We start from the raw sequence: 21869 nt of genomic DNA, 5'->3' as shown, positions 1-21869 counted from the left end.
CGTGCAATCTGTGCTTCTCAAGGCGAGCACTCATATGGGATACTTCATATGTCCGATTTTTTTTCCCCAAGACTGAGTGGTCTGCTGATCAGCTGCAACCTTTATTATTAATCAGACCAGATGTCTGCTCAAATATTAATGCCTTGCAGGTGATCAGTGGTCACATGAAACAACAATGTCATGTCACCTTCAGGTGCAGCAGCAGAAGGTGAGTATACATTTTTTTTTAATTTTCATGGAACCAAGAAATTGATTAAGTAGGGAATGTACAGGTGTGGACATTTCCTTTAAGCCTCCTCAACTTTACAGAGATGATCAACCACTTTGGCTTTCAAAACATGGAGCAGGCGATCCATGTCATCCCAATAGATGGGGATACCCCAATGTTTGTGTGGCGCCCCTGAGGGTTCAGTCGCCACAGAGGTACTGCACCTCACCCAGAGGTGTGACATCTCCTTCTCTCAGGTAAGGATGGAGTACTACCTGGGACCCCAACACCTGCACTCAACACTACACTACTCCAGGCCGGCTGGAAGGGCATTATGCACTTCTTCTGCTGCCCCGTCCCTGGCTGGAGTGGGGGGAACCAAAAGCGAGGGGGAACCAAGTAGTGGGTGTGGGTGGAGGACGCAGAACAGGGGAGCACTTGAAGATATATATATATATAGGGAAGCCATCTTTGAGGAGTTCAGACAGTCAGAGGAGGAGAAGCGAAAGGAGCAGAGGCTCTTCAGGAGCTCTGCTCGGGAGGCAGGCTCGGCCTGTCATGCCCAAGGCTGAGAGTGGGAGCTAGGGAGGAAGGCTCCAGTAACAGAAGGGATCCCAGGGGGTACGGTGAGTGCAGGACGACACCCGTACGCCAGAATCTGCCAGGCGTCATAGGGATCAGGCCGGTCCCTGGACTAGCCGAGTTACTTTAAGTCTCAGCTAGAAAACCAGAGGATTCTGCACTTTCAAGGTGCAGTTGCCACATTCGCACCTAAGCCGCCGAAAAGGGCACCAAGCCAGGTCCGGGAACTTCAAGTTGCCCAGAGGGATCTCAAGGTACCCGATTGGGACTTTGTGTGTCGGGGAGCAGGGCAGGAGGGAGAGACCCAGCGCGGGAAGTCGGCTAAGAAAGGAACATACAGAGAGGGGTCCCGTTAAGTGCTCTTGAGATACTTGAGGGAGTGCTGAACCCCTGCCTGGTGAACGCAGCGTGACGCGGGAGACTGTCAGCTATCTAGTGCTACCTAAGGAACCTGAATAACTGTGAGTAAACTCTGATGACTGCACCCCACTGTTTCTGTCAGTTATTTCAACCATGCTATCACTCCTGCACTACAACGCCCAGCATCACCATCTGCACCTACACTGCCCTGGAGCTGTACTCTGCCTGTGGAGAGCCGCACCAACCCAGCTGCCCTAACACCTGCTCCAGAGGTCTGCAGTAGCTCTAGTACCCATTACCAGGAACCACAGGTGGCGTCACGAGGCAAAACTATTATCATCCCTTCAAGCAACAACCCCTTTTTAAAGAGTGACCCCAGGGTACGGGCCCGGGAGCCGACAACCGTGACATCCCAAGAAGGTAAAGGCCCAGGTACCGAGTCCCCCATATCCTCCCCTGGGCGAGTCATTTGTAAGGCTGGGGTCACACGATCGTATAGTCTCTCTGCGAGAGAATCAGTTTGATTATGTTAATGACATTCTCTGCAACTCTGCTCCGAGTCTGAGCAGTTTGTCAGCTTAGTGTGATCCAATTCTCTTGCATTAGAAAATTGGAGCATAGGTGTGAAGAAGATGGAGAACTTAACTTCTCCATCTTCTCCATTGTGGAGTGTGTGGAAATCGGACTGCATTGGGATGACATCCGAGCGCAGTCTGATATTTTACACGCACCCATAAATTTGTATGGGTGCATGTGATCTGATTAGAGGATCCACTTGCAGGATGAGAAACAAAGACGCAGATCTGCAGTGCCCCAAAGAATAGCATTGAGCCGATTGCTATCCGATAAAACATCTTATAGCATTCGTCCAAGTTATACGCTCATGTGAGCGAGCATTGAACACTGAAAATACCATTACAATTTATAAAATGTATCCACAGGAGAACGTATGTTGCTTTACTCAAAACTTCAGCTGCTTCAAATGTAAGGAGCAGTAGTACTGTACCCGAAATGGTGTGTTGATTCGGCTGACCAGTGTGTCAAGAATCTGAACATTTTCATGCTGATAAATTAAAACAAATCGGAGAAAAATCTTAAGTAATGTTGGTTCTGAGACACTTCGTAGGAATAGATCCAGATATGCAGTTGTCGTCATCACCTCTTCTACTGTCACCTGGAATTAAATGCAAAAAGGTAAAAATGTGTTAAAAATAAAGGTAACTTTACTTTGTTCCAAAAAAACCCCTATTTTAGAAAGGCTTGTAAAATAAGTACAAGATGTGTCCACTCCAGTAAAGCCTGTGACAAGTCATCTAATATAAGAAATTGAGCAAGACCGGAGTAAGTAGATTTCATGAGCATGCTCAAAGTAGCAGCTGACTAAACTGTGAAGTGAAAAGAGGTAGAATTTTGATGTGGTCTTTGAATTGTTTTTAGCAAATTGTTAAGGGCAGGTGGGCTGAGTAGCTGAGTACATTCAAATGCAAGATAATAAGACAGAATCTGAAGTAGAGAATCAGAAGCACAGAAGCATTGTCACACCAAGCTGGGATAATCAGAAAACGTAATGAAGGAGATAATCCTATACAATGAATGAACGGAACCTTATTAGTCATGAGACAACACACAGTACAAAGACATAATGTATAGTCACAGGGATTTTCGCACAGGTAATTGTAAAAATAGGAGGAAAGAAAATGTCTGGACCAGGAAATGACAGCAAAGAAGATCAAGAGGACACAGTTGGAAGCATAAGCCATGACAAATGCAAGCTAATGCTGGTTCCCACTAATGAGCAGAGGTAAGACTTCTAGTTGAAATAACTTATTTTGTAATATTGAATATAGCAATGCTGATTAGACAAAATGATAATCCTTAAAGGGGTGGTCCAGAAATAAAATGTATTTTACTAAATGCCTATCTATTTGATGTCATAATCTAATCACCTTTCTAATGTACGTTATTGAGAAACTCCATATCTATCCCTCACTACTATAACTGATTTTTTTACTACTTCCTCTTTGACGATGTGTTATTTGAGAACCCACAGTGCATGCTGGGATAGTCAAGTGAATTGTCATGAAGGGGCAGAGGTTGTCAGTACGCTTTGTAAGAAGAATACCCGGGTAGTCAAGCGCTTTCCAAGCGATTTTAGCATCACTTGGAAAGTGCTTGACAACTTGGTCACACTATATAAATCCATGCAACCGGCATGGATTGATATAGTGTGACCAAGTTATAGTAAAAGAATGGTAAAAAATAAACATTATACTCGCCTTCCGATGGCCCCCAGTCTCCTCCGGTGTGTTGGGCGGCTCGCGGTGGTCTAAAAGGACCTTCCATGACGTCATTTAGTCTTGCGACAGGTCACGCGACCGCCGACGTCAGCGGTCGCGTGACCTGTCACATGACTAAATGACGTCATGGGAGGTCCTTTTAGACCATTGCGAGCTGCTGGGAAGCCAGGACGCATCACTATGAATACCGGGGGCCATCAGAAGGTGAGTATAATGTATTTTTTTATTTTAAATTCTTTTTTTTTTACAGGTACTATGGTACCCGGGTCTGGAGGGGAGTCTCCTCTTCTCCATATCCGGGTACCATCCGCACATTGAATCGCTTAATATCCGCATGTGCACATGTAGTCATGCGGATATTAAGCGATTCAATGCAAGGCAATGACGGAGAAAAAGCTGTGCTTCCGCAAAATAATTGGTAGTGCTGCGCATTTTTCCGCAATGATAATCCAAAGCGGAAATTTCCGCAGAATGTGCACAACACATGCAGATTATCATTGGGGAACATGGCAGACCTTCTACCAAGCATTTAAGCGTTTCTGCAGCGGAATTGCTGCTTTTGACGTTTTTATCTTTTTAAAACGGATAATGGTCTCACTGATTCGTCGTGGATATTTAAAGGGAATCTGTCATCCCCTGGGACTTATCAGACCTCTAATATGGGCATACAGGTGATAGAAATGTAAATCTATACATACCTGTATGCCTCATATTAGAGGTTTGGTAGCTTTGAAATGTCTTTTTATTAAATCTGTTTTCTTATGCTTGCAGGCCAGGGGATGGGAAGAAATCCCCGCCTACTTAGTGAATTTCAATGTTCCGCCCCTCCCCTGCATGTCACAGGGCCCTGTGACGTGCAGTCTCGTACTCTAGATCCCGCGCATGCGCAAATCACCTATAACGCAAGGTGCACTATTTTTTGTCTCCCGGCTATATTTTTTCCAGTAGTGATCTTCTGTGCAGGTGCCGGAAGTTACTGTGACTATTTATAGGGTTTGGTTAGCTACAAGAGATAAAAATGCATGTTACAAAAAGCTGTATCGTAAGGCTATGTGCCCACGATGCAGAAATGCTCAGGATTTTTTCCTGAGCGTTTCTGCATCTCTCTGGCAGAAAAAAAACGCATGCGGATTGTACATGCATTTTCCTGCCAGGGACATGCGGAAATGAAGCGTTATTCACTGGCATTTCCGCATGCGGGTTGACAAGCGCTTTCCAAGCGATTTTAGCATCACTTGGAAAGTGCTTGTCAACTTGGTCACACTATATAAATCCATGCAAACGACATGGATTTATATAGTGTGACCCGAGAGAGTGTTTAAAAATTAAAAAAATAAACCAATACTTACCTTCCGATGGCCCCTGCAGGCTTGCTGCGCTCCTGTGCTGGCTGCCAGCAGATCGCAGTACGCTGTACTGAAAAGACCTGCCGTCACATGACTGTGATGTCAGCGCAGGTCCTTCAGTCCTGCGCGATCTGTAGGCAAGCACAGGGAAGGAGTCCGGGGGCTGTCTGAAGGTGAATATAATCTTATTTTTTATTTTATTCTTTTTTTTATGGTACCTGGGTGTGGAGGAGAGTCTCCTGTCCTCTACACCCGGGTACAATCCGCACATTAGAACGCGCCAATTACGCAAGTACAGATGCAGTCTTGCGGAATTGGCGCGTTCTAATGCAAGTCAATGGCAGCGAAAACGCAGCGCTTCCGCAAAATTAATGGACATGCTGCGGATTTTTGAGCGCAGCATAAAAGCTGCGGAAAAATCCGCAGCATGGGCATTGAAAGTGCAGAATTGCATTGGAGACCATGGGGGAAGGATTACCAAGCGTCTACCAAGCGTTTACGCTGCGGAAATTCCGCAGCGTAAACGCTTGAAAAACGCATCGTGGGCACATAGCCTAACATGTATATAAAGCTGCAGCGAGTCAACAGACTTCATTGTGCTCAATATTAAATGAAAAAATTAGCAATGATGAGTATAATTAAGTTTTTCTGGTTGGTTTGGCCATCCACAACATTCACAGACTCTCATGTGGTCCCTTGGGAAAATTAATTGCCCTCCCCTGGTTGTAACATACCTGGTGGCAACATACCTGGTGGCGAGCTTGCATGGTGCACCATCTCTCACTATGCAAGATCGCAAACTTGATCTTCAGTCCAGTCTGCTAGCCTGTCTTCTATTCATGCTGTCTGTTTGTCTCTGTTCTGACTGCTTAGGGCAGCGGCCCGGTTACTTCCTGTTTTTTGTAGCTGCTGTGGGCACACCACTAATGCGTCCTCAGCCTATTGCTGTCTGTCACTGGATATTTAAACCAGCTCCACCTTGAAGCTGGTGCCTGTGCAACTATTATCTTCAGAGGGCTTCTTGCCTCTGATGTGCCAGGTCCTGTTCTGTTTTTCTTGCCTGTCCACCTTCCTGGAGGCTGTATTCCCACGCCTGTCTGAACACGCTCCTAGCCTGTTCGTCCTGCCTTCTGGGGGCCGCATACCCAGACCTGTTATCTGTGTCTTCTAGCCTGTTTGTCCGCCATTCTGGGGGCCGCATACCCAGACTCACTCCTGTATCTCGCTGCAGTGTCAGTTCCTGTCTTAACACTCAGTTGCTGTCTGAACACTCTCCTAGCCTGTTACCTGTTTTTCTTTATGTCTGTACCTTTCCTTTTTCTGCAGAGTCCGAACCTGCACCTAACTCCTACTCGTTGTCGCTGTACTTCCGTTTGTGAGTTTGGAGTCCACTCGCTACTTCTTTGCAAGTACCTTGTGTGTATCTGGTTCTGCCTTTCCCTTTCAGTTTGTTCCATGTGAACAGAGCCCTGTCCCCTCTGCTCTGTGTTTGCTCACCGCTTTGGCGGTTTCCCCCTTGCTCTGCCTTGCTCACCGCCCCGGCGGCTTATCTCTGCTCTGCCTTACTTACCGCTCTGGCTGTTCCTGCCCGCTCAGCCTTGTCCACCGCATTTGCGGTTTCGCTCTGCTCAGCCTTGGCCACCGCATCTGCGGTTTCGCTCTGCTCAGCCTTGTCCACCGCATCTGCGGTTTCGCTCTGCTCAGCCTTGTCCACCGCATCTGCGGTTTTGCTCTGCTCAGCTCTGTCCACCGCACCTGCGGTTTCGCTCTGCTCAGCCTTGTTCACCACATCTGCGGTTTCGCTCTGCTCAGCTTTGTCCACCGCATCTGCGGTTTCGCTCTGCTCAGCCCGGTCCACCGAAACCTGCGGTTTCGCTCTGCTCAGCCTTGTCCACCGCACCTGCGGTTTCGCTCTGCTCGGCCTTGTCCACCGCACCTGCGGTTCTCTCTGCTCGGCCGTGTCCACCGCACCTGCGGTTTCGCTCTGCTCGGCCGTGTCCACCGCACCTGCGGTTTCGCTCTGCTCAACCGTGTCCACCGCACCTGCGGTTTCACTCTGCTCGGCCTTTTCCACCGCACCTGCGGTTTCGCTCTGCTCGGCCTTGTCCACCGCACCTGCGGTTTCACTCTGCTCGGCCGTGTTCACTGCACCTGCGGTTTCGCTCTGCTCAGCCGTGTTCACCGCACCTGCGGTTTCGCTCTGCTCAGCCGTGTTCACCGCACCTGCGGTTTCGCACTGCTCAGCCGTGTCCACCGCACCTGCGGTTTCGCTCTGCTCAGCCGTGTCCACCGCACCAGCAGTTTCGCTCTGCTCAGCCGTGTCCACTGCACCTGGGGTTTCACTCTGCTCAGCCTTGTCAACCGCACCTGTGGTTTTGCTCTGCTCAGCCTTGTCCACCGCACCTGCGGTTTCGCTTTACTCTGTTTGATTACTGCATCTGCGGCTCTGAACCCGTCTCCCAGTCTGTACTGGACCCTACCCAGCCTGTGCTCTAACCTGCCTGTTCCTGTATTCCCCGGTGTGGGTCAACAGCCGTGTCCGGGGTCTGACCTGGAGTGGCACCTGGTCCCTCTGCTCGGTTCCTCCCTGGTGCACGGCGTCGTAGCCGTCGTGCGACCTGGGTCGGATCGGGTTGATACTTAGTTACGCCCCTCCAGGCACTCTCTGGTTCGTGGCACAGTGGGATCACTAATCATGCACACGCCAGTCAGTCCGGGCGTGTGCATAACACTGGTTAAGAGCATGTAAATATAATTCATTTAAAATTACCAAGCATTCAGTACAAAGCAGCCATAAAAGATCTTTGAGATATTACAATATGATTGGCATGGAGTCTAATGCATTACAGAAACATTAGCTAAATTATTCATTAACTCCTTCACGACCAGTAAATATTCCAATTTTGCTTTTTCATTTTTTACTCCCCTTCTTCCAACAGCCATAGCTTTTGTATTTGGCACTGCTGCTTGCAGGCAAGTGCTGGTTATGTAACACAGCTTGCATCTTCCGAGTAGTGTGCAGGCTCAGGTCCCGAACCTTCACCATACACACACCGTGTCCATGACGTATATTTATGTTATGTGGTCGTGAAAGGGTTAAAATAATGATCGCTGGATTCCAATAGAATGTTATAGAAAACTGTTAAGAGTTGTAAAATTACAGTTTTGGAGCAGCACACTGTAGGTTAGTTAGCACCTGGCAGCCTATCCAGCAATGTCATAGGGGTAAGAGATGTGTCTGCATTCTGTATTGAATTACAGGAATATTAAAGATCATTGCTGACTAAATAATAAAAACACATATGCTTCTGATTGTTCCTGTGACCATATTGCAAGTGCATAGGAGCTCAGCTGTACTTGTTGTACCACTGAAGTGTGTTATGTTCCATCATGCAGCATGTGCATCATGCATTTGATATCCTGTGGCAGCACACAGTGGCCAAGTAGGATCTGTGCACATGTGGTGTACAATGTGGTCGAGCTTGGACAGTATTTTGCACAGTACAATTTCATTTTATTTTGCAGAGCTGCTCTTCCTACCTTGAATAGCTGTTAAATATTTTCTGATATTTTAGAGGCTGTTGGAGAACTGAAACAGAGTCATATGCCAACCCATGTAAATTCAAGGAGCCAACAATGTAAACTCTTCTGCTTATAGTTTCCAATCCTTTAAATTGTGGGCACAGACTGGCCAAACACATAAAATGCAATGTAGAAATGCACTTACATACTCAACATTGAAGTTGCAACAACAAGAAGGAAAAGTTGTGGAATTATGGAAATCACAGGATTGATAGACATGTTACTGATATGAAAGTGAAAACATAGAAACACATTTTTTAAAACATTTTGATGTATTCAGTATCGAGTATGAGCGCCACACACATAAACACATGCATTTATGTGACACCCCAGGGGTCTGGTTGTCACAGTGATAGAGATATTACGTCTGAGAGCAGGTGGGAGGTCCTTTGGTCAGGGATCCTGTGCATGCCACACCTCCTGCCCAGCCTTGGGAGGGGAAGAACTTCCCCTGTATAAACCCGGGGCTGAGGCAGGGTTAGTGAGTCCAGGAAGAGTAGAGACAAGAGCAGCATAGGAAGCAGCAGAGTCACAAGGAGTCAGGGGCTGGCAGCTAAAGAGCTCGCCCTGACTAAGAAGATTCTTTACCGGACCCGGAGTCCGAGGCTGTGGGGACTAACTTCTACCCAGCAGCAGAATCCGTCAGGCAGGGGATTTCAGGTCCCCTGGCCCAGAAGCCCGAAGGCCCGGTCACACGCGTGAGACCAGCACCGCCATCGTGGAGCGGAAGCCATTAGAAGGCCCCGAGTCACCGGCCATACGGGTGAGCACCACACGGTACACTCAGGGACGTGGGCTACTTACATCAGCTTCTAGCAAGGTAGCCAGAAGAGTACAGTCAGCTTGGGAGGCCTACAACTACGCCTGGCCAGGGGAGATCCCATCTGCTCAAGGACTGACCAGGCCCCGTTCGCTAGCAAGTACTCCGGGAGGGTCTATCGTTGTTACCAGTAAAGACCCTGAACGCTACCATACCGTCTCTGAGTGGTTCCTGCTACCCCCATCATCCACGTCGGCTGCCCTGAGGCCATACCCCTCCCGTTGGGGGTTATACTATCACGCTGCACCATCCTTCCACCGGCCTCAGCGGTCTGCCCTGCAGCAGCAGCCCCCTGGCTGCATTCAACGGGTGGCGTAGTCATCAACCATTTTCTACCGCTAACAGACTGCCGTCCAGTTTGACTCCCTGGGCACGGACCGGGTCACCGCCACGAGACTACAACCCTAAACAGATCCGGCTCCGGGTAAGCTCCCGCGTGCGCAACGCAGCGCGACACAGGCCCAGGGGCGCGTCAACTTTGGCGTAGTCGGCAGGATCACGTGCCCGCAACCACCGGGTACTGCGTGCCTGAAAAGCAAAGACTGTTCAAACTTACCAGTGGTGAAGATTCCCGCCATCGGTGAAGATTCCCGCCATCCGGCGCCATCTTCAGCCTTCTTCCCGCCATCGGTGAAGTTTCCCGCCATCCGGCGCCATCTTCAGCCTTCTTCCCGCCATCCGTGGAGTTTTCCCGCCATTGGACGCCATCTTGAGGACGCCGCGCGGGAAGAAGAGGGGCGTGGACTCCGAAAGCGCGCGAGAACTGAAGCCCCGCCTCACGTCCGGACGTTGCGTAAGGTCCTGGAAGGAGCCCAGCAGACGCCGACGTCACAGGAGCGCGACGGAAGGTCCTCAACCCTGACGATCCACTGCGGAGCCGCGGCCTACGGAACAGGATCATCGCAAGGTAGGCCACGGTCCACTAGGGGGGAGGAAGATGTCGGATACGGAGGAGAGCTCCACTGCCTCAACCCCCGCCAGCGCTACCGCTGTTGCAGTTATGCCCTTCACCATGCCCTATATCCCGGGAGCAGCTTGGCTACCCCAGTACTCAGGGGAGTCACATACCCTGCATGACTTTAGAGAAAAGCTGGATAGCCTCTTCCAGGTGTACCCCCTCACAGAAGAGCAAAAAGTGAGCATCCTGGTGGCCCAACTAACTGGGGCAGCCAAAAGGGAAGTAAAATCCTGGCCACCTGGGAGGAAGACTGTCGCAGGGATACTAACCCGGCTGAAGGACACCTTTGATACCCGCACCTCAGCCGAGATTAAACTTAGATTCTACGGGTGCAAGCAGCGAGCGCATGAGAGTATAAGGGACTATGCACTCAACCTACAAGAGGCCCTGAGGGCCATTAAGCAGACCGACCCTAATGGAGTGGGAAACGAGGACAGGCTGTTGACCGAACAATTTATAGAGGGTTTATATTGCAATGCCCACCGCACCCAGTTGCGGGCAATGGCCTTACAGGACCCTCATCTAGAATTTGCACAGTTCAAGGACAGAGCCATCCGGGTGCTCCGAGAACCGGCACCAGGTGGCGTTGTGACCCACAGACGCCCCACTACCACTTACTACCAGGAGGCGGCGCCCTTGTCAGCAGGGCCTGTGGGAGCTGATGCGCAGGCTTTGGACAATGACCCGGCTCCAGACCTACACCATCAGGTCCAAGAGCTAGCTAAAAGCGTTGCTGCGCTAACCCGAACTGTGCAGTCTTTACAGGTTTCCACTCCAGGGAAGATCCAGCTGGCATCCGGACCGGAGGACATCCCGTGGCGTCGACCAAGGAGGACCCCACCGGCCAGAGGAAGACCCAGTGACCGATACAGCGAGGACGGACGACCCATCTGCCGCCGCTGCAATCAACCCGGACATATGGAAAGGTACTGTTCTTTAAACGGGCACAACCTGGGGTAGAGGGCCAACCCCCAGGAAAAAGATCACCAGGCCCATCGAACTGGCGCGACAGATATGTGGGAGGACGTCCAGTCTTGCCTGTGGTACTGGATGGCATTCCCATGAGTGCCCTACTGGACACCGGGTCACAGGTCACCACCATCCCGTACGTGCTCTTCAAGCAGTACTGGAATGACTCGGATATTACCCGCTACCCTGACGACGACTTGAGTATCATCGCCAGCAATGGTCAGCCCGTGCCACAGATCGGATTTAAAGAGGTGACCATCAAAATTGGTAGAGTCGAACTGGCCGCACAGGGACTGATCATTGTAGATATTGACAAACATGAGAGTCACCCAAAAATAACTCTAGGAACTAATGTAATTGAAAATTGTCTTGCAGAGGTGATTTTCCTTTTACAGCAGGTTGCCAAGAATGCCAGCTCCGGCGAGCAGCGGGTGCTCCAGAAAGAGATCCGGGCACTGATGCAACGGCAACAAGTGGAACTCTCCGGCGGTGAGATTGGTAGCGTAAGAATGTGTGACCCTTTTCCTATTGCCATGCCCCCAAAAAGTGAAATGATGATTTGGTGCCGGGCAGCTATTGGTCTGAGAGGTAGAGATTACCAGGCAATGGTAGAACCAGTTTACTCAGACAGTAGGCCCACCATTTTGACAGCACGGGGGGTGGTCAATGTACGCCATGGGAGGGTGCCCGTTCGCATAATAAATATCGGGGAGAGGGAAGTGTACCTGCCCCGGTATGCCACGCTAGCCAAATTATATACCACTAATCAAAATTCTATACAATCTGTGGAACCCTTGCCTCCATCTCACCCGGAGGAAGGTAACGGCTCTAAGAAAGACATGGAGGACTGGTGTCAGCAACTACATCTGGGTACTGACTCCACTCCCTCACACCAGAAACAAGGAGTCTATCGGGTGGTTCAAGAGTATGAGAGAGTGTTTAGTAAACACCCGTTAGACTTCGGGCGAGTCAAGGGGGTAGAACACCGCATCCCCACGGGAGATCATCCTCCCATAAAAGAGAGGTATCGACCCGTACCCCCTGCACATTACCAACACGCCAAGGGGATGCTTAGAGACATGAAGGAGGCTGGGGTAATCCGGGATAGCTGTAGCCCCTGGGCAGCCCCACTAGTTTTAGTCAAAAAGAAAGACAACACCATGAGGATGTGTGTAGATTACCGGAAAATCAACCGTATCACACACAAGGATGCGTACCCCTTACCAAGGATAGAGGAGTCATTGGCTGCTTTAAGATCTGCTAACTTCTTCTCTACCTTGGATCTCACTAGCGGGTACTGGCAGGTTCCTGTAGCAGAGGCGGACCGGGAGAAGACCGCATTCACCACTCCGATGGGACTTAGCGAGTTCACCTGCATGCCGTTCGGACTCTGCAACGCCCCAGGAACCTTCCAACGATTAATGGAGTGCTGTCTGGGCCACAGAAACTTCGAGACGGTCCTGTTGTACCTGGACGATGTCATCGTATACTCAAAAACTTATGAGGACCACCTGAAACACCTGGCGGAGGTGTTCGAAGCTCTGGCGAGTTACGGCCTAAAGGTGAAACCCTCCAAGTGTCACCTCCTGAAACCAAAGGTGCAATACCTGGGACACGTGGTGAGCGCTGACGGAGTGGCTCCCGACCCCGATAAGATCACCGCAATCAAAGGATGGCCAAGCCCTTCCAGCGTAAAAGAAGTGCGGCAGTTCCTAGGGTTGGTAGGCTACTACCGAAGGTTTATTCCCGGTTTCACCAAAAAGGCGGCGCCTATGCAGGACCTCCTGATAGGCCAGTCCCGGAAGGCCAAGAACCAGAAGCCGCCCTTCAAATGGGAAGAGCTAGAGGAAGAGTCCTTCCGCCAGCTGAAGATGGCCCTCACGGGGGATGAAATCTTGGCGTATCCAGACTATAGCCAGCCCTTCATCCTCTACACCGACGCCAGTAACGTCGGGCTAGGAGCCGTACTGTCCCAGATTCAGCAGGGGAAAGAGCGAGTAATCGCCTATGCCAGCCGAAAACTGCGACCCACCGAAAGGAATCCCGAGAATTATAGCTCATTTAAGCTAGAGTTCCTGGCCGTGGTATGGGCAGTCACCGAGCGCTTTAAGCATTACCTCGCTTCTTCCCGGTTCACCGTATACACGGATAACAACCCGCTGACACACCTGGACACGGCAAGACTCGGTGCCCTGGAGCAGAGGTGGATGGCCCGTCTGTCCAACTACGAGTTCACAATTAAATACCAGGCAGGGCGCTCCAATACCAACGCGGACGCCCTGTCCAGGATGCCCAACCTGCCGGACGGAGGAGAAGATCCGGAGGGACTGGAAGAAGTTGAACTCCCTGCGTTCCACCGTCATGGGACTATCCAGTATTCCCACCGGGTAAGGAGTAAGCAGGCTGCTACGTTGAACCCCTTACCTCACTACAACTGGGCGGAAACGCAAGACAGCGACCCTGCCGTCCGACTGGTGAAGGAGATGCTGACTCGCCCGGAGGCTAGCCTGGAATCAGACGCTCCAGAGGAAGCCAAACAACTATGGGCAGAGAAGAGTCGACTGTTCCTTTACAAGGGGAAGTTGTGCCGCAGAATGGTTAACTCCAGGACGCATGAACTACTCTGGCAAGTAGTGGTGCCACGAAGAGACGCAGCCATGGTGATGGAGGCATACCACGACGGAGCTGGACACTTCGGGTGGAAAAAGCTGGAGTTCCTGCTGCGCGAGCGGTTCCACTGGGTAGGCATGAGGGGAACCATCGAGAAGTGGTGCAGAGACTGTGGCCCGTGCAATCTGAGAAGGAAGGACCGGGCCAGCCAGAAGACTCCCCTGCAGTCCATCGTCACCCGGCAACCGTTGGAACTGGTAGCCTTGGATCATGTAAAACTGACCCCCAGCAGAAGTGGCTACGTCTACGCGTTAACCATCGTGGATCATTACTCCCGGTTTCTGGTTGTCGTCCCCGTCAAGGACTTAACGGCTCGAACAGCAGCTAGAGCCTTCCAGCAGCACTTTTGCCGTCCACACGGGTACCCGGACCAAGTGCTGACGGACCAGGGACCTGCCTTTGAAGCGGAGGTCTTCCAGGAATTCTGCAATCTGTATGGCTGCCGGAAGATAAGGACGACACCCTACCATCCGCAAACTAATGGACTTTGTGAGAAAATGAACCAGGTGGTAATGGATCTTCTAAAAACGTTGCCCCTGGAAGAACGCAGTCTGTGGCCTGAGAAGTTGCCCGATCTGGTGGACCTATACAACCACATCCCGGTAGGTTCCACCAACTGTACCCCGGCTTACCTAATGAGGGCAAGACCTGGTAAGTTACCTGTTGACCTGGAAATGGGAGTCCTGACGCCCGAGGACACTTCACCAGAAACAGACTGGGACACAGAGAGGCAGCAGCAGTACCGGAAAGTACAGGAGAGTGTGGAGCGAAGTCTCTGTCAGGCTAGGGAAAGACAAGAGAAGACTTACAACCAGTATGCTCCCGCTGTTCCCCTGGTACCCGGAGAGCAGGTCTTGAAGAGGAAGAGACGGCTCCACAAGTTGGACGACCAGTGGGAGAAGGACCCGTACACCGTACTGCCCTCAAGCCACGAGAACCCGAAGGTCTGTACCATCAGTAAAGACGGAGGGGAAACCACAGCCATTGTATCCCGGGACCACCTGAAGAAGTGCCCCGAACAACTGAGGAACCCTGAGGAGGAACAGGAAGACCATCGACCCGTGGAAGAAAGGGAAGATATGGTTAGTACCGTGCTCGGGGACTTCCCTCGGTCTTGGACTCAAGTCAATGGTGCAGTTGTGGTACCCGTACTCACCTTCCTCCAACCATCATCCCAAGAACCTACGGAGCAACGGGTAGAGCTGGAAGAGCAGCCGGTCCAGGAGGCAGAAGACTCCACCCAAGCGGAACAGGAGAATCCACCCTCTGCTTATAGTGAGCCTGCCGTACCCCTAGTGAGACAAAGAGCCGGTAGACAGCTGCCCAGTTTACCCTTGACAGCTCCTACACCCTGTAGTTCAGGGCCAGACAGTCAGCTCCGTAGGTCCACTAGGGCCACTAGAGGCCAGTTACCCGCACGTTGGAGGATCTAAATGTTTAAGTTGTTTTACAATGTTTACCTGTTTATTGTTGCTTGTGTGTAATTTTGTGTTTCTAGTTGTTTTTAGGAGTCTTCGGTGGATTTACCGGGAATCCTTTGTATATAGTTGGAGCGTAACCCAGGATGGACTAGAGACTGTTAAGGACTCGGGGTAGGACAGACCCCTACCTGGTTACGTCTCCCTGTGTTGGTGAAATGGACACCTTTGCTTTTCTTCAAAGACTGCACCCGGTTGCGGACATCCGTGACCATCTTATTGTGTTTCCTTATTGTATTTTATTGTTCTTTGATATACCTTGTTATATTTTTCTAAAAAGTGTTTAGTCCCGGAGTACTAAATTTCACTAGGGGGGAGTGTGACACCCCAGGGGTCTGGTTGTCACAGTGATAGAGATATTACGTCTGAGAGCAGGTGGGAGGTCCTTTGGTCAGGGATCCTGTGCATGCCACACCTCCTGCCCAGCCTTGGGAGGGGAAGAACTTCCCCTGTATAAACCCGGGGCTGAGGCAGGGTTAGTGAGTCCAGGAAGAGTAGAGACAAGAGCAGCATAGGAAGCAGCAGAGTCACAAGGAGTCAGGGGCTGGCAGCTAAAGAGCTCGCCCTGACTAAGAAGATTCTTTACCGGACCCGGAGTCCGAGGCTGTGGGGACTAACTTCTACCCAGCAGCAGAATCCGTCAGGCAGGGGATTTCAGGTCCCCTGGCCCAGAAGCCCGAAGGCCCGGTCACACGCGTGAGACCAGCACCGCCATCGTGGAGCGGAAGCCATTAGAAGGCCCCGAGTCACCGGCCATACGGGTGAGCACCACACGGTACACTCAGGGACGTGGGCTACTTACATCAGCTTCTAGCAAGGTAGCCAGAAGAGTACAGTCAGCTTGGGAGGCCTACAACTACGCCTGGCCAGGGGAGATCCCATCTGCTCAAGGACTGACCAGGCCCCGTTCGCTAGCAAGTACTCCGGGAGGGTCTATCGTTGTTACCAGTAAAGACCCTGAACGCTACCATACCGTCTCTGAGTGGTTCCTGCTACCCCCATCATCCACGTCGGCTGCCCTGAGGCCATACCCCTCCCGTTGGGGGTTATACTATCACGCTGCACCATCCTTCCACCGGCCTCAGCGGTCTGCCCTGCAGCAGCAGCCCCCTGGCTGCATTCAACGGGTGGCGTAGTCATCAACCATTTTCTACCGCTAACAGACTGCCGTCCAGTTTGACTCCCTGGGCACGGACCGGGTCACCGCCACGAGACTACAACCCTAAACAGATCCGGCTCCGGGTAAGCTCCCGCGTGCGCAACGCAGCGCGACACAGGCCCAGGGGCGCGTCATTTACATGCCTTGATATGCTATCAGTGAGGTTATAAACACTCTACCAACTTTCTATTTTTTGCGTTTTCGTTTTTTCCTCCCCTTCTTCCCAGAGCCATAACTTTTTTGTTTTTCTGTCCACATAGATGTGTGTGTGTGTGTGTGTGTCTATTTATTGTGGGACGAATTGTACTTTTGAATGACATCAATCATTTTATCACACAATGTACTAGAAAATGAAAAAAAAAATCTATGTGTGGTGAAAGTGCAAAAAAAAAAACAATTCTGTTTTTTTGGAAATTGCTATTACAAAGTACATTATGTGGTTAAAATGACCTAGCAATATAGTTCTCCTCATCAGTACAATGAAGGCGATACCAAACTTGTCCAGTTTTTTATTATTTTAAAAATCAGAAATTTGTAAAAAAGAAACTTTTTTTTTTATAATTGTATCACCATTTTCCCGAGACCTGTAATGTTTTCATTTTTCGATGGATATATAGGTGCATAGATTAATGTGCTCCATTGCTGGCACACTGTTAATGCTGCTGACAAAGTTTGACAGAGGCATAGAACAGGTTAACCATCACTGGTGCAGGCCCACTTCACCCACGGCTGATAGAGGCAGGTCCTTGCTGTGTTTCACAGCCATTATCTGCTGTGTATAGGTCGTGACCCATTCCTTACACCCATTACGACTTGCGCAGTACATATTTGGCGGATGTCGGTAAGGGGTTAATGGTTATCTGAGGAATGTTTTGCCATGCTTAATGTAGTTGGATACAGAAATCATCAAGATCTGCGGTTGGCAGCTCCTTTTGTAATTACCGACTAATGACGTTACAGAATTGCTCACTCGGAGATGCTGCAGGCCATTGTAGCACATTTAGGCCATGCTGGTTGCACACAGTAGCATGAGCAAAATGCGGCCTGGTGTTGTCCTATTGAAAAATAGTTTATAGGACACTGGATAAATGCCCATATCACTGGTGAAATTAAAATATACTATGGGCGTTTAGAATTGTTGTAATCATGCTGACCTGGAAAATTATGATTCAAGGTCATTTTTATCATACAATGAGAGCAGTTAAAACAAAACCAAAAAAAAAGGCAAAATCTCACTTGGAAATTTAGCCCATTTTCAGCACATTTTATGGTAAAAATAATAGTGTGATTCAAAACTATAATTCATTTAGTTATAAACATACCCTCGTGTAGGTTTGTTCATGGAAACATACAAAAATCATGGCTTTTCGAAGAAGAGGAAGGAAAAAAAGAGGGCACAAATTAAAAATTGCATGGTTCTGAATGGGTTAATCAATCTATTAGCACTTAATAATTTTTGCTGCCTAACTGCGAGGAGCAGGCTCTCAATTAGCAAGATGTCTACATTGACAGATGTCTACAAGATGTCTACAAAGCAGACAGGAAGAGCTGCTCTGTTAACGAGAGGTGAATAAAGCAGGAGAGTCATCACCTGAGCCGGCAGAGATCAAGAGCAACTAGCTGCCTGTTAGTTCTTAGCCCCATACACAAAAATAATAAAAATTCTGCAAAACCCCTTTAACAACACCTCCTCTAAGCTTCTGTACCCACACTGTTCTGTACAGCAGCCGAACTTCCTCAATTGTTACTAGCTCTACTGGAAACATGGAAGAGGATGAGGGGGATGTTTCCTGCATTGCTCAATTGCTATGGAAGGCCGAGCATCAAGTATGAATGCCACTCACGGGAAATACACAAATTTACACAGCTTGGCATGTTATCAATGAGGTTATTAATGGTTGTCTGAAGAATGTTCCACCACTCAAATAATCAAGATTGGCTGCTTGCAGCTCCATTTGCAATAGCGGGCCAATGTTGTGCCAGATGTGCTTGATTGGATAAACTGCAGGCCATGGTAGCATGTTTAGTCCACGCAGGCTGCTCACTGGAATGAAGAATAAATGGGTCCCGCTACCGTATATATAGCCACCCCTCACCGCAAACTTGGAAGTAAGAATGGTATGAAATATCGCCCACATGAAGGCATCTTCAAGATGTTGCCAAGAAGCTCTCCAGACCAATCTCTAGCTTTCATTGCATCCAAGACAGGACAGCCCAAGGAGGACTCATAGCTAAAGAAGATAGATCTTCATTCCAACCTCCATTGCCATTTTGCACTGCACCATGACAGCCTATGAAAGCAGTGGCGAGATGTTAGTGGAACAGCTGTAGCTGGATGTTTGGTTCATGGTCCAATGTGGTGTGATTGCCTTCTAATAATTTGTGTAGACACGGTTTGACTCCTTAGTCTTGGTATGTGATGTCCAATTTCACTTGCAGTACAAAATGGAACCATTGGTATGGCCATATTACAAATCTTGCATTGGTGCCAGGACCTTTAAATTACGACTGTATAATGATATTAAAAGTTCCCATCCATGATCATGCCAGGTACTGTAAAGCGCATGGCAGGATTAAACTTCAGCCCTTCATATTTCCAGCCGTAACGGTTTCATTTACTGAGTGCATATGGAGTGATCAGATTATGCTCACATTCCTGACCGCCGGCCAGTTTCTACATTACATAAGATATATAAGAATTCCTTTGCTGAATGGAAAAAAACTATAATTGATCATGGCATATCGTGGGTCTGACTTTGTAATATAAAAGCTGCTTAACCCAGCAATCCATCTATCGCCCATACAAAATGTGCAATTATTAGATTGTAAAGTATCAGACACCAGGATTTCTCCGAGATTCAGTCTCTACCATTGTGCAGCTAGCAGAGGTTTATTCAGGAAACGCTCATAGGGAATAAATTGTCAGGAATGTTCCATGCAGACGGCTTGATCCTCGGCTTAGAACTGCTCAGAGCTGGAGGGATGTCGCATTTCAAACACTTCGAAAATTCTTCAGCTCAGCAAAGTGTGTGATTCCATTGATTCACACACCCAGCAAACTAAGTCCATAACACACAGTAAAACATCCCTGTATAACAGACACTAAAACAAGTCTCCACACCGTGCTTGCTTCTACTTGTTAAACAGAAGATATGTCTCGTTTACAGACAGGCTTTACCTTCGTGATGTTTTTCAATAAAATATTCAGTAAAACATATATACAGACATTATCCAGCAAAGGTAACTTTAGATCTCCGCACATATCTATTCATGAATGGTTTACTGAGAAGATACAAAATCAGCTAGAATGTTTCCCAAGTTACAAATGAAGAATTTCACAAGCAAGGTTGGCATACATTAAAGTACTTATCATGTTATACAGAGCCATGGATACTCATTATTGTAAGCTATTGGCATTATCAGGGCTGCATTTACCCTTTGTATGACAACTGATATGTAAGTACCATTTTTTTCAGTTCCTAATACCTTATGGTTTTGGTTAAATTACAGGGTATTATGCGGCCACCCTACAATTTTTGCCATCTGATTTACTTTGTTTAAACCATGGTCCCATGTTGAGGAAATACTGCACTTTTCTATGCAGAAAATCACCGGCATTTAACAGTTCTTACAAAGTGGATGTAATTTCCTGAAAACTCATGCTCGCCGTGCATTTACAGATGCTGTCAAATTGTGTTCTTTTGGTACGTTTTTTCCTCAAAGGCTTCTACGGAAAGCCTGTAAAAAATGAACTTGTTTTTTAAGGTGGGGAATCGAAAAATTTTTGTACTAAAAAAAAAAAAAAAAAAAAGACATAAAATGTGTCAAATCTGCACCAAAACCACATCAAACAAAAGAGAAAATGCAGTAAAACTACAATAATCAGAGCAGATTATAATTGCACATTCTGGTGGGTACACCTGCAGAAAAAACACAGCATTTCAGTACATGGGAACGTGGTGTTAAAGTTAAAAAAATAATCCTTGTTTCATGATTCTTTTTTTTGGGGAGGGGGGATACCAGCATAAAACGGTAAAATAATTTTCAATACAAAATTCACATCTGTACAAGTCCTATGCTGTAAGCTCAATGTGACTACAACGTATAAGCGCAACATTAACCTTTCTGTAAATTATATAATGTCATCATTAGTAAGGTAAAGCACCACTCGTTTCTTTTTTTCAGCGCTGGAGTGGCGCTTGAGATGTAAGCCAACTTCTTATACTCCCCTTCCAGCGGTTTAACCTTTTACCGATGCCACTCCGGTCCCGCAGTGTCATCTTGTGCCCATGACTTCTGACTGGCCAGAAGTAAGAAGCTACGTCACAAGAGCTCAAAGCAAGTCTATGAGAAGCAGAATTAGGCTCTCATACAGATGTATTTAAAAGTGACCTCTGGTGCGCTCCATGAAATACTGGAGCTGCGAGCAGGTCATTTTTAGCTAAAGACCGAAGGGAGCGAGCCTGGAAAAGGATGAAGGTGGTGGCAGGTGAGCATGAGACAGTGGGCAGGGGAATTACATTTATAGCTCCACTCCAATAAAAAAAACGCTGAAGTGGAGCTTTAAAGAACAAAGTCCATCAAATTCAACCTATTCTCAGGCTATGTGCCCACGATGCAGAAATGCTCAGGATTTTTTCCAGAGCGTTTCTGCATCTCCCCTGGCAGAAAAAAACGCATGCGGATTGTACAAGCGTTTTTCCTGCCAGGGACAAGCAGAAATGAAGCTTTCTTCACTTGCATTTCCGCATGCGGATTGACAAGCGCTTTCCAAGCGATTTTAGCATCACTTGGAAAGTGCTTGACAACTCGGTCACACTATATAAATCCATGCAAACAGCATGGATTTATGTACTGTGATCGAAAGAATGGTAAAAAATAAACCTATACTTACCTTCCGATGGCCCGTGCAGTCTTGCTGCGCTCCTGTGCTGGCTGCCGGCAGATCGCGGTACGCTGTACTGAAGGACCTGCCGTCACATTACTGTGACGTCACCGCAGGTCCTTCAGTCCTGCGCAATCTGCAGGCAAGCACAGGGAAGGAGTCCGGGGGCAGTCTGAAGGTGAATATAATCTTTATTTTTTATTTTATTCTTTTTTTACAGCTTTTAATGGTACCTGGGTGTCGAGGAGAGTCTCCTGTCCTCCACACCCGGGTACCATCCGCACATTAGAACGCGCCAATTACGCAAGTACAGATGCAGTCTTGCGGAATTGGCGCGTTCTAATGCAAGTCAATGGCAGCAAAAACGCAGCACTTCCGAAAAATAATTGGTAGTGCTGCGTTTTTTCCGCAATGATAATCCGCAGCAGAAATTTCCGCAGCATGTGCACAGCACATGCGGATTATCATTGGGGAACATGGCAGGCCTTCTACCATGCATTTTTTAAGCGTTTCTGCAGCGTTTTTGCCGCTGCGGAAACGCTTAAAAAACGCATC

The 21869-nt window shown here is 48.6% G+C and overlaps 1 protein-coding gene across 2 annotated transcripts in view; it reads right to left on the bottom strand.

Moving 5' to 3' along the window:
• FHIP1A (FHF complex subunit HOOK interacting protein 1A) overlaps positions 1 to 21869 on the bottom strand; it is a 412196-nt gene that overhangs the window by 50962 nt on the left and 339365 nt on the right. For both annotated transcript variants that reach the window (XM_073642529.1, XM_073642528.1), the window contains one exon: positions 2157 to 2324. In XM_073642529.1, the coding sequence (XP_073498630.1) occupies positions 2157 to 2324 (168 nt within the window). The remainder of the gene's footprint in view (positions 1 to 2156; positions 2325 to 21869) is intronic.

The sequence above is a fragment of the Phyllobates terribilis genome, unplaced genomic scaffold, assembly GCF_046119375.1.
Source record: "Phyllobates terribilis strain yellow unplaced genomic scaffold, ASM4611937v1 Scaffold_1__5_contigs__length_1240528914, whole genome shotgun sequence".
Lineage (NCBI taxonomy): Eukaryota > Metazoa > Chordata > Amphibia > Anura > Dendrobatidae > Phyllobates > Phyllobates terribilis.
The sequence above is the reverse complement of the archived record's forward strand: the minus strand, read 5'-3'. Positions and strand labels throughout refer to the sequence as shown.